General features: G+C 44.5%; 1 protein-coding gene across 5 annotated transcripts in view; it reads left to right on the top strand.

Moving 5' to 3' along the window:
- The window catches only part of slc2a9l2 (solute carrier family 2 member 9, like 2), a 542,218-nt gene that overhangs the window by 332,528 nt on the left and 196,343 nt on the right, over positions 1-13,347 (top strand). For all 5 annotated transcript variants that reach the window (XM_068040353.1, XM_068040334.1, XM_068040343.1 and 2 more), the window contains one exon: positions 10,910-11,097. In XM_068040353.1, coding sequence (XP_067896454.1) covers positions 10,910-11,097 — 188 coding nt within the window. The remainder of the gene's footprint in view (positions 1-10,909; positions 11,098-13,347) is intronic.

Genomic DNA, 13,347 nt, shown 5'->3' with positions numbered 1-13,347 from the left:
CGATCCATGAGGCACTGCATTTGCAGGAATCCAGCAATGGAAGCAAATTCCAATGCCCTTTGTGCCTGTGAGGCCCCATCTGTCTGATACTGAAATGTACTACCCAGCTTTCACATTTAGGGCATCAGTAACCTGTGAAATGTAACGGTGTGCTTCCTCTTGCGAGATGCCACCTAGGTCCACTGCTGATCCTTGGAAGGAGCCAGAGGCGAAAAAGTTCAAAGTCACAGTGAATTTGACAGCTACTGGCAGGGTATGGCAAGCAGTGCTACGAGGTGTGAGATCTTCTGCAGTGAGGGCACAAATCTTAGTGACCATCTGCCCGGATAGACACAGTCTCCTGCGGCACTAACTCTCCAACATAGCCAGGTAACTCCATATTTGGCAGTACGACCTCTGCTGTGGGTATGGCTTCCGTTGTCTTCCTGCCCCTTGATCCTCTCCTCTGCCCTCCTCATACCCGAGGCTCTGACTCTGCTGCTGAGGATGTTGATCCTCATCACCACTCGACCCAGTATCTGAGAACCATCACCAGCCGTTGCTTTACTTGCACTCAGCTACACTTACAATAGCTTCTGGAACCCAAGTCCCTTCACCACCTCTTATGCCCCCACGATACCAGCAGGGTCACGACCCCCTCCACTGCCTGTGTGTATTGACTATTCTGTACGACACCTCTACACACCTGATGGCACCTGTGTGCCCTTCTCAGCTGTGCTCCCTTTTATGGGCCCATCTAACTTCATGGTTTGGCCATGACTGGCTCCCTGCTGTGTTGCTGCCTCCATGGACCTTGAATGTCCCTGATCCATCATGTAACCCGTGCGTCCCCGTCAAAATTTCAAACTGGCCCTTAATGAGCTGACAATAAGTTTGTTAAAGATTAATTGGCCCCATTTCCAAATCAGGCGGGTTACCGGGTCCGGTTTTCCCCATCCTGAGCAAAATCCTGAGCAGCAGGAACGGCAACATCAAACTGGCTCGCTGGCCGGCAGCACTAATTTCTGTGCCTGCCCGCCTCTGCATTCTCCCACATTGAGACCAAAAAATCTTGCCCCTGATTTCACTCATACCACTGTGGCTACTTGCAAAGTTGAGCACAGATACTTCCTCACAGGAAGTGAAATAATTTTGTTCTCCTCACCCACTGTACTTAGATAAGTAAATAAACCTATGCCTCCTGGCTCACCATATTTAGATAAATAGAAATCAAAGTGATTATTGACAATGCAGCCGGCAGCTTACGTCATCCAACTGCGCCAATCTGTGCACATGCAGATTGGTTCCCATCCTCTACGCATGTGTTGCATTTCGCAGTGCCAGCAGTGGTTGGCGCATGCGCAGATGACGTCATAGCGCAATGCGGGCAGATGGTGGGGGGATCCGGGCCGGAGAGAGCAGGGGTGGGGGAGAGGGGGTCTGGGGAGTGGGTGCGGGGAGAGCATGAACCTTGCTGTTGGTGGGTGTGCTCTCCTCCTTTCCCCCACCGCCCGCTCCCGACCCCCGCCGCCCATCTGCTCGCTCATCCCCCGTCCCGCTGGCTCACAGCCCCCGGCGCGCTCGCTCACCCACCGGCCCGCTCGCTCACAGCCCCCGGCCCGCACAGCCTGCGGTCTGCTCGCTCACTGCCCGCTTGCCACACCCCCGACTGCCGGCTCACCCACCTGCCCACTTGCTCCCTCCCCTCTCAGGCCCCCTCACTCGTTCCCTCCCTCCCCTCCCCGGCCCGCTCGCTCCCTCCCCTCGCTGCTCGCTCCCTTCCTCCCCTCCCCGGCCCACTCACTCCCTCCCTCCCCCCCTGGCCCGCTCGCTCCCTCCCTCTCCTCCGGCCATTGTGTGCTGCCATGTGTTTAGGTTGCCATCATGTGATTATTTGAGCAGCGCCATCTTTAATCCTGGCAGCTGCCTGACGTCGCAGACTGTGACGTTTTAGTGGCACAGGCTGCATTTGCGCATGTGCCATTGCAGCGCCACCTAGTGGTGGCATTGTCAACAAACGCAGCCAATAAATCTGTCTCTTTCAGATACTTGGATGAATAACAGCAATTGCATTTATATAGCATTTTAACATGGAAAAATGTCTCAAGGCTCTTAAATAAATAAATCCATGCCCTCACCCACTCCAGTTACATAAATAAATAAATGTGTGCTGCACACCCATCATACTTACAAAAATAAATCTGCTCCTTTCACCAATCCCAGTTACAAAATAAATCTGTGCCACTAATATTTCCTGGCTCCATAAATAAATAAATATTAGCCCTTACCCCATGATATATCTTATCTAAATGTAGAACAGATGAACATCAGAAAGATACTGATGAGACTATGTATAAATATTAGCTGATCTTTGTGCAGTGACGCACCAGTGATCTGGGGTCTGGTGTGTTGTTGTGATGTCTAATGTTGTGCCACACCTAATGGAGGAGCCGAGCACAGTAGGGTTGGAGAATGGGAAATGAAAGGGAAGGAAGAATGTGAGGGGGATTTCAGAATCTTAAAATGAAAGCCACTGAATATGGAGAGAAGTCGGAATTTAACAAAGCCAGCTGCATGGCAAAAAGTGGGGCAGCTGTTTAAAGAGAATTTTTCATCCCCGGATCTGATTTCCAATCAGAAGACTGTATACTGGGAGATTTTCTTTTTTCATTTGCCCAATTGCAAAATTAGAATATGTTAACTTTAACGTGAAATAAAATTGAGCTTGGTGTATAAAGGGCCGTCAATTCACTATCAGTTCATTTCTCGCGACTGCCGCTAACCAATTTTACTCTCACTTACGACTTTAAAGCACTGGCATTGTTGGCCTGGATTTTGCAGTGATAATGTTGGAAAAACAATCAGTGTTATCCATCATTATTCCACTGAAGTTGACAGCAATGTCTGGAGTCTGCACATGTGCAGAATAACACAGAAATCGAGAAGTTGCAATCAGTGATGATTCTACTCTCTAGAGGATACGGTGTTGACATCACCCAGAGTGCAAACTCTAAGCAATCAGTGAACTAACAAAAACCTCCACTTTTACACTGTTAGTCTCACTGTAAAAACCCTTGAAAAAGTTATACCAGATGTACCTGGGTTTTTAACAGTGTACTAACTTAATAATTAACTGCCTCACTGGTTCTAAGAAGCTACTTTTATATTTGTAAAATGTCAAATTTTTTAATTATGATAAAATCCACATATTTTTAAAATAATGGATTTCTTTAAAGTTTGTTTATGATATTTGGCATCTATCTTAATCCAGTCCAATTATTTATTTCAATATCTAAAATTTTAAATTAAAAGTGAAGGGATTCAGTGCTTTTAACATGCCAGTTTGCTGTCTGTGAGAATACATCAATGTGATTGGCAGCTGACCATGCTTGCTGACATTACTTCTACTGGATGCTTGGAGATCCCCTTAACAGCACCAGATTTATATTGCTGTTGAGAAAGGGGAAATCCACACCACAGAGATTACTAGATCTTTGTGGGCAGCTTTCTTTGACGTCACCGGCGAGTGCCATTGCTTTGCCATTGACAGCAAAATCCAGCCCATTTTTGCACAGAATTTACAACACAGAAACATGGCATTCAGCCCAACTGATCTGTGCTGGTGTGTATACTTCACATGAGCCTCCTTCCAGCCTAATTTATCTAACACTATCTGCATATTGGACTGAATAGAAAGTGACAGGCTTAATGTGCCTTCTGAGAATTGTACTCCATCAGAACGGTACACACAGTGACACTTGTGCATTCTTGGGGCAGGATTTTCCCTGAAGGGTTCTGAACCCCGCTGTCAAGGTAAAATGTGGGTCAGAAGCTCGCACTGTGTGGGAAACAGTCATCCATTGTGATTTTCCCTGGGGTGGCCAATTAATGGCCAGAGGGTGGGCTCTTGAACTTGGAGGGCCAATCAGAGGCCTTCCAGCTAGAAAGGAGCAGCAGGTATAATGGCAGGTAAGAAGGGTGCTTCAAAATGCCCACTCTCCAACCAATTAAAAGTTAAAGTTAAGAAATGGGTTTTGGAGCCAGGCCACCGCTGTGGTGGGAGAGCCCCTCTACAGTGTGGCCTGTGGCTGTTGCAGCACTTAGGCATGCAGCGAAGGCCTCCAGGCCTGCCTGGAGCACTGGCCCCTTGGTCTGCCAATGGGAGGCTGCCTCCAGGCATCTAAATTGGCCCCCGCTGCATGCGTGAATCTGGATTTTCCAGTTGGCCTCCTTTTATTGGCCGTAAGTGGCCCTTAACAAGCCATGTTGCCTACCCGCTGCACCCACCTCCAGCCTCAGCAAAAATGGCCTGGGGGCGGCATGGAGCTGGGGAATCAGCATGCTGGCCAGCGGGGGGATTTTTATCTCTCACCCGCCTCCAATCCTGGCCCCGGCAGGACCTAAAAATTAAGCCCTTGGAGTCTCTTCCTTATGTGAGCCCCATCATTAAGGAAGCCCAGGATACATCAATGAAAGGCTGAGAAACCAACTGAATCCAAGCCCTGGGTTCCAGAGAGTGACCTGTGCAGAACAACCTTCTTTTAGGCATCTCAAACATTTAGTGGTCAACTTTATGGCTAAACCTAGGGCTGCGTTTTAAAAGCCCACTGCCAAAGTAGCACCGGGCATAACATTTGCAGCCCACATGCACGGGGACAACGTTGCGGAGCCGCTGCAATTCCAAACGCAGCAGCTCATTTCCGTGTCCGGGGCGGCTGCCCACTCCACCCCCCCAGCACCCACGATGACGTGGAGGGGGCAGGCGAGCCATCCCCGGCAATGGCGTCCGGCGCCGATGCAGAGCCCCAAATGACACATTAAATTTTTAAAAGGGCCAGTTAATGTAAATTTTTAAAAATGAATTGAAATGTCTTCCCATGCCCTCTCCCACCCACCCAATGGCAATAAACTTCATTTCTGCCCTTTCACCCCCCCTCACCCCGACTACCTACCGTCATTGAATGACCTTGCCCCCCCCAAAGTTCTGAAGTTCTGACCCTTTGTCCTTTAACCCTTCCGATCAGCCCCCCAACCAATCCGAGTAGTTTGACCCTGTGCCCCCCCGCTTCTCGGCACGAAGAAAAGTTCCCCCTCCCCATAGGAGTCACGCCTCGTTTCCCTGAATGGGGATTCGAAGACACGGCATTGCCAGCTGCCTGAATGAAGATCAGTGCGGGGAATAAGTAGGTAACAGGATCTTCATTAAATCAGGTATGTAATTGCTTCATCTTTATGTTGTTTCTGGTTTCTAGATGTTGGAAAGAATCACACTTTAAACTTGGAAAAGGCTGGAGTCAGTCTTGTTTATTTTAGCACTATGCTTTGTGCTGTAGAACCTGATTCCACTGGTTCTTGTGTTACATGTAACATGAAACCCCAGTGCAGCCATGAATGTGGCCCCCTACTGGAACACTTACACATAACAACTAATTCCTAGCTAATTAGTTCCCAACACTTTACAGATAGTATAACTATATATATATAAAATATCCTTCTTTCTTTTAAACATAATGCCCCATATCAATATAACTGTCAAAATAAATGAAAAAGATTATCATCCGACTTGTGGAAATAATCTGAACCCCTTTTTGGAGTCTTTTATAGCGTGTATTTAAAAAAGAAATATTATTTACGGTATCGCTTGGTTGGTAAGATGCTGCGCCTCCATCTTGTAGATTTGGCACTTGTTGCTCTTAGTGGTGAATTGGCATGCTGTACAGGTGATGTTGTGTCACTTGCTGGTGATGTTGTTAATGTTGTCTCACTGGATAGTGATGTTTCCAATATCGTTGATGGTCTTTTCTGTTGTTCCAGCTCAGGTGTAGGTCGAATATGGATTCTGTTCCTTCTCATTTGGTTACCGGTTTCGGTCTCAATGATATATGACCTTGGAGTCTCAGCTTCACTAACAACTTTTGCTGGGCTCCAGGTTTTCATGATTGGATCCTGAACATGTACAGTTTGTCCTTTCGGGTAGGGATTTAGCATATTTGTTGAAGTGTTGACCTCCTCTTACCTGTGCTTCAGTGAGTTGTTGTCTCACTTCCTCCTGGTCACTTGAAGGATATATTTTGCTTGGCAGAGTTGTCTTGTATTTTCTTCCATTTAACAGCTCTGTAGGTGATTTCATGTCAGCCTTGAGAGGTGTGGATCGGAGTGAAAATAAGGTCAGGTTTGGGTCTTCCTTCGTCTCTTGGCATTTCACAAGTGTTCTTTTGACCGTTTGGATGTGACTTTCTCTAAATCCGTGTCCCCGTGGGTAGTGCGGTGATGAGGTGATGGTGTTAACCCATACTGGTCAGCAAATTCCTTAAATTCTCTGGATGTAAATTGGGTGCCATTGTCACATAATAACCTTTCAGGAATCCCTTGCTCAGCGAACATAACTCTTACTGCTGAGATTATTGTTGTGCCTCTCAAGTCTTTCATCTTCGGATAAAAGGGAATTTTGTAACCATTCTTGATTATGTGTGAATAAATCGACTCCTACAGTATACCATGGTCTGGGTGGTATTTCAGTAACAATCATCTCCTCATTCTGTTGTGAGTTTCTGTACTTCAGGCATACATTACCTGTAGACACCATATTTTTGATATCTTTGTATATGCCTATCCAGTACATGGCTGATTTGGCTCTGAGCTTAAACTTCTCCATTCCCATGTGGCCTTCGTGTATCTTCTGGAGAAGTTCATCCTCCATTGTTTTGGGTCTGATTATTCTGGATTCGGCCAGCAGAACACCATCTTCTAGTGAGATGTCATCTCTGATAGACCAGTACTGCCGTATTGCTGGCTGTGTTTGCTTTATCTTATCAGGCCATCCCTGGATCACTTGCTGAGACAGCATCTGTAACTCCTCATCTTTGCTGGTCTCATCTCTAATTTGACTCAGTTTCGGTGGTGTTACATTCAGTAGGTGATGAATCTTTATGCCTAGATCTTCTATCTCATGTGTCTCCGGTGGTGACAACAGAGACAGGGTGTCTGCCAATACCATTTCTCTTCCTGGCTTATATTTCAGAGTGAAATCATAACTCTGACGCCTCAAGGGTAACCCCTGCAGTCTTGCTGGGGCTTTACATAGATTTTTCTTGTAGATCTGCTCCAGTGGATGATGATCACTCTCCACTGTGAACTTCCTCCCATAGAGATATGTGTGGAACTTCTCACATCCATATACGACTGCCAAAAGCTCTCTCTCTCTATGTTGGCATATCTTGTCTTAGCTGATGTCAGAGCTTTGGACGAAAATGCTATTGGCTTTCCCTCTTGTACCAGGGCTGCTCCCAGTTCTTTTGTGGAAGCACCTACTAGTAGAGTGGCAGGTTTCTTTCTATCGTAGTATGACAGACTTGTTTCCTTGCATACTACCTTTTTGAGTTTGTTGAAACTCCTGTCATGTGACTCTGACCACTGGTACTTTACATCTTCTTTCATCAGCTCCCACGCTTTGCTGTGTGTTCCGACATGTGCGGAATAAAGGTGCTCATGTATTGTATCAAACCGAGGAAACTTCTCAACTCTCTCTTATCTCTTGGGACTTCCATCCCCGAGAAGGCTGAGATTCTTTCCGGGCTCAGCTTAACTCCGTCAGGTGTGTACACCATTCCGAAGAACTGGCATTCTGTCACTTTCACAATGCATTTGTCTGCGTTTAGCTTAATCCCAGCTTTCCTGGTTCTCTCCATGGATTCATGTAGATGGTTGTCACGATCTTTTCAATCTACACCATATATCTGGATATCATCAGCTATGCCAACTGCTCCTTTGCCTCCCCTGCATGTCTCGTCTACTTTCTGTTGGAACACATCCTGGCTCACTCTGAGGCCAAATGGGTAGATGCAGGAATTTGTACCATCCAAAAGGTGTGTTGAATGTTGTCAATAGTGAAGATTCTGCATCTAGCTTCACATTCCACTAGCCATTTCTGGCATCAAGCTTGCTGAAAACTTTTGCCCCTGTCAGTGCTGGTGTGATTTCTTCCAGTGTTGCAATAGAGTAGTGATCCCTCTTTATTGCTTGGTTAAGATCTTTGGGATCCAGGCAAATTCTTAGCCACCCATTTGGCTTCTCTCTCACCACGATGGAATTTACCCAATTTGTAGGCTCCGTGGCTCTGGCCATCACCTTCTTTTCTTCCATTTCTCGGAGCTCCCTTTAAAGCTTTCCTTTTAGTTCTACTGGTACTTTACGTGGGGGATGAATCACTGGTTTCATCGCTGGGTCAGTAGTGATGTGATACTCAAAATCTTCGAAGCATCCAACCGTCTCATCAAAACACTCTGGGTACATTTGTACCAGATCTTCTTTGCTTCTGATCAGAGGGCGCTTTTCAACAGGTGTACTTTCTTCAACCCTCAGTGTCGCCTCCTTCACCTTATAGTTTACTGAGATAATCTGCAGCTCTTCACAACTGCTCAACCCCAGGATAGCTGGACCATCTGTTTCAGTGATGTCGATCATACAGTTAACATCTTTTCCTTTGTGTGTCCCTCTGATTTGGGTTGTTCCCAGCTGTCGAAAATCAGTTCCTCGTATGCTGTTAGCTTGACATTGTTTGGTTTCAGAGCACCTTCCCTTGGATAACCATTTTTCTCCAAATTTTCAGGAAAGATCTTCTGGTATAGTCTGAGCGGGATGATGTTACTCTGGGCTCCAGCATCATTCTTCACCTTCAGGTTTATCAGCATCAATCTTCACCTTCAGGTTTATCATTGTGGGCTTATTTCTCACCCACTTCCTGATCTGAATGGTTGTATGAATTTGTTTTCTCTGGGAACTGTCACATCCAGACATTTTGTGCAATTCTATGGTTCCTATTTCTATCATGTTCTCAAACCCATCGCCGTCTTCCGGGTATGGATGTTTTGGTTTCTTTCGCTATTTCTTTGCCCTGTTACTCTGGCTCTGATGACTCATCTACCACCTTCTTTCATTGTTCTGCACATCTTTTCCCAGTGATTGGTCTTTCTGCAAGCTCTGCAGATTGATCCATATGCGAGACATTTCCTTCTGTTTGTCAATTCATGTGGTCGTCCACAGCCCCTGCACGTCTTTCTTTCTGTTTGGACTACATTCTTTAGTTGTTGTTTCACTGCTGCCTGTCTCTTGGCTTAACTGAAGGTTAGCCATTTGGGAGGTCAGAGTCTTCATCCGTCTGCTCGTGGCTTCATGTGCTTTGGCAGTGTCTACAGCCTGCGATATTGTGAGCTTGTCCTGTCCGATTAGAGCTTTCTGTACTTCAGGATGTGCAAAACCCCAAATGAGCTGATCTATCAGCCGTTCATCTGTGTCTTTAAATTTACATTTTCTGGCTGCATTTTTCAATCTTGCTACAAAATTGTCAATAGGCTCACCTAGTTCCTGTCTGAGACCTTGAAATTCATATCAGTATATCCGATGATTTGATTTTGGCTGGAGATGGGTGCTGAATCTGTCAAAAATGTTATCTGGGTTTCTGCTGTCCTCTTTGCTTAGGTCCCAGCTGTTAAATAAATTTAATCCTTTATCTCTAGCCCACAGAAGGATATAGCTGACCCTCTCCTCTTCACTAGTGCTTTTTAGGAAACTATTGAATGCCAAATTGCACTTCTGTTTAAACTTCTCAAATGCCTCTACAACATCATTAGCTCCCCAATTCATGATGGGCTGTAGCAATGCATTCATTCCTGTCCCGGCTGACATTTCAGTTTTTTTTTTAAGAGTTTTCGTACGAGTCACTCAGTTTTTCTTTCTCTCTCTCTGGCACTAATTTGGGTCAGTTTTCTCAATCTGATGCTTATAAGAATGTTGTAGGTTTACTCATTGACACTCGCTGCCACCACGTTTCATCTTTATGTTGTTTCTGGTTCCCAGATGTTGGAAAGAATCACACTTTAATCTTGGAAAAGGCTGGAGTCAGTCTTGTTTATTTCAGCACAATGCTTTGTGCTGTAGAACCTGATTCCACTGGTTCTTGTGTTACATATAACATGACTCCCCAGTGCAGCCGTGAATGTGGTCCCCTACTGGAACACTTACACATAACAACTAGTTCCTAGCTAATTAGTTCCTAACACTTTACAGATAGTATAACAATATATACATATATAACAGTAAATTAATTTAAATATGGAAATTGTGGTCCCATCGCCGAGCAGTGGGGTGGCCACCAAGAGACCTCGTTGCCGAGCGGCGGGGTGGCCGCAACAAGGCCTCGTCGCTGCTGCCAAGATTTGTACAGGACCTGCTGGCATCGGGCTTCCTCCATTGCTATCTTCATTGCCCCACCACCACCATTCCTGGCGTCAGAGAGGCTTTAAAATGCAATCGCTAGTGTTTTTTTCAGAATTATTTATTTTTTGGAATATATTTATTATGTGATACAAATGTTATATGGTTATTCTTTCGTCTGAGTCAGAAATTCATTTGGTGGCTTAAACCAGTCGGGAAAAATAAATTGAGCACTGTGATAGATCTGAATGATCAAATTGGGTTCCTGATTGGTAACGTTTTGACTGGCAGTCCTTCGTATTTGTTTACCTGAGCAAAGAAAAAAAATTGTTTTGTAAGAGCGATTTGTACATGAAATGATCTTCTGTTCGCTTTGGCGGTAGTGCTTTAATTACGCAGCCTGATTTATTGCATAAAAGCCAGCGATTAGACTTTATCCAATTAAAGAGGAAATACTGCAACAGCTGAATGAAAGCTCCAAAAGCAAATGTTTCACGACATTTTAAATGTGTACATCTATATATCTTATAGAAAGTTAGTTGCACTTTGGTTTTATGTTGATCAGGACCTCAAATGTAACCAATTATATGCACAGCTAAGAGGAGTTCTCTTTCTGTTACTATAACAGAGTAAAAATCTAACCAATTCCTCAATACAATGTGCTAAGATGGCTTTCGTAGGTAATAGAAAATTGACCAATTCCATCCTTTCTTTCCAGCATTTCAAATCTTTTATGGGAAAGAAGATGTCACTAAGGAACTGGAGGAAGTCCAAGCAGAAAGAAAAGCCCAAAAGCAGATTCACTTGGTTTCAGTCTTGGAGCTACTGCGAAAGCAGTCTGCACGTTGGCAAGTCATCACGGTCATTGTCGTTATGGCCTGCTACCAGCTCTGTGGTTTGAATGCTGTAAGTATTAGTTTTGTTGGTACTGTTATATTACTTGTGTCCTCACAGCATATATGATTTACAGTAAGGTGAAAGAAAGAAAAAAACACAATAGCTCAGTGGTACAAGCACTGAGCCATATACAGTCCAGGAGGGTCCCAGATGGCCAGTCTGTGTTGAACAGTCTGTAGTATGAGCACTGTAATTAGTCTCTGGGTTCTGGGTTGGGAAGGGTGAAAAATCAATGAGAGTTAATGCTGTTCATTGCTTTTCAGTGACATCCATCTGAAAAGTGCATGGAGGAAATTTCCACTGGCTCCATCGGGTAGAAATGAGGTGCCAGCACCCTGAAATTCATGGGAAATACTTGTCACCCTGTTCCCGATCCAAATGAAAGGGGGCTACCATGGGTGGCCAGGGCACCTTGCTGATTCAAACCATAGATGCTTGATAAGGCAAATCAGGGTCTTATGACGTACATCAAACCCCGGTTGCTATTTTGGGAGACATCTGAGTGGAATCCAGTTCTACCCCAGCTGAACAGAATCAAAAACATTAAGTTTAGAATTATTTTTGTGGGGCCAGGAGGAGGAGTATTTTCGAAATGATAAGAAGCTAGGAACTGTGGATAAGCAAAGAGATTTAGGGATCCAAGTACAGAAATCGCAAAAAGCTAGTGGACAGGCACAAAAAACAATGAAAAAGGTTAATGGAATGTTGGATTTTATCTCAAGAGGGCTGGAATACAAAGGGGTGGAAGTTATGTTACAGCTGTACAGACAGGGATAGGCACTGACATGTTGCACCACAGACATGTGGCAAAATTATTGACTCAGCCACAGGCTTAGAGCAATTAATCTGTACATAAAGTGTACAGCCAATCTAATGCCATGAAAACACAGTCTGATTTAAAACATATTTCTCCCTATAAATAAAGTAGTTAAGCATATAAACATCAATGGAGAGCAGCACAACTGTATTAGCTAGCTAGCAAGCAAAACAGTATGCAATACCAATACGAATTACATTTGTTGGCAGAATAGAGCATGGCACCATGTCATGGGGTGGTAGATGTACCTTATTGGATAATCTCTATGGATTCACACTGTGACAGGAGTGCAAATTCATCCAATAAACCATGAAACTCAGGAGAGGATTGTTATTGTGGTTATTGAGGCGAGGCAGTAGAAAAATCAGCAATAGGAAGACGGGCCATTTCTCACACTGCTGTTGTCACAAGACAATTTAACCCATACGGTCAATGTTTGTGCAACTTCTCCACTTGCTTGTAATATGTGTCTGAAGACAGGGCAGCCAACAAAAGGGCAGTGATCTCCAAATCAGGAGAATTTTATAGGATGCAGCAGATATACTTCAGAAAAGTCATGTAAAACAGAAAAGCAGAGTGGGACAGGAAGGGACAGAAGGATTAATGGTAGGTAGCCAAGATTAGTGTATTTATCTTGAAAGGCTGTTAAACCAGGTCATGAATTCCAAAATATAGGAACAACAGCATCTCTCATGGACAAAATGTCATTTACTTACCAGAGCTAGTGACAAAATTAGATAAACACAATTACAGATAAAGAGTACCCTTCAGTTTCTCCAATAAAGTGATTCTCTGAAATTCACTTATGTCTATAACTCAGTCTATCACTGTCAATTCTGATTCAGTCTGGCAAGATAATTTACTAACTATGGTACATGGGAACTATGGTACATGGGTCAGCAGCATCCCCTGTTTTTGCCGATATCACTCAGTCCATTACACTGTAGTCTTGTATTCATGAGGAACTTACTGTGCTGACTTTTGGAGATTCCTTGGATTTATTTTCTTGTCTGTTCTCCCCTTAATACTTGTTCTGGAACAGTGTGATTCCAAATGGATAGCAGTGGAATTGTGACATTTATAGAGAAGTAAAGGTCCAGCAGCTTTCAACATGTAACTGAGCTTGTGTCCCAAGTGAAAGTAATGTGTGCCAGAGTGTAGAAATCAAAACATTCCCTAAGTGACTTTTGCCATTTTAAAATGAGTTTACATAGCACAAGACTTTAAATTTATGTTTTTAAATAACCTAGCTGCTAGGGAGTGGGGGAGAGAGACAGACAGTGGGGACAGAGGTGGGGGGGGGGGCGTGGGGAATGGAGAGAGAGGGATATCCAACTGTTTTGCATGGAGGGTTCACATCACAATTTTTGTCTTACAAAGGGGGTTGTTGAGACAGATTTGGAAGGAGAAAGGCATTAAAAATTTAGCTTACTGTTAACCAT

This window comes from Heterodontus francisci, chromosome 1, assembly GCF_036365525.1.
Source record: "Heterodontus francisci isolate sHetFra1 chromosome 1, sHetFra1.hap1, whole genome shotgun sequence".
Classification (NCBI taxonomy): domain Eukaryota; kingdom Metazoa; phylum Chordata; class Chondrichthyes; order Heterodontiformes; family Heterodontidae; genus Heterodontus; species Heterodontus francisci.
The sequence above is the reverse complement of the archived record's forward strand: the minus strand, read 5'-3'. Positions and strand labels throughout refer to the sequence as shown.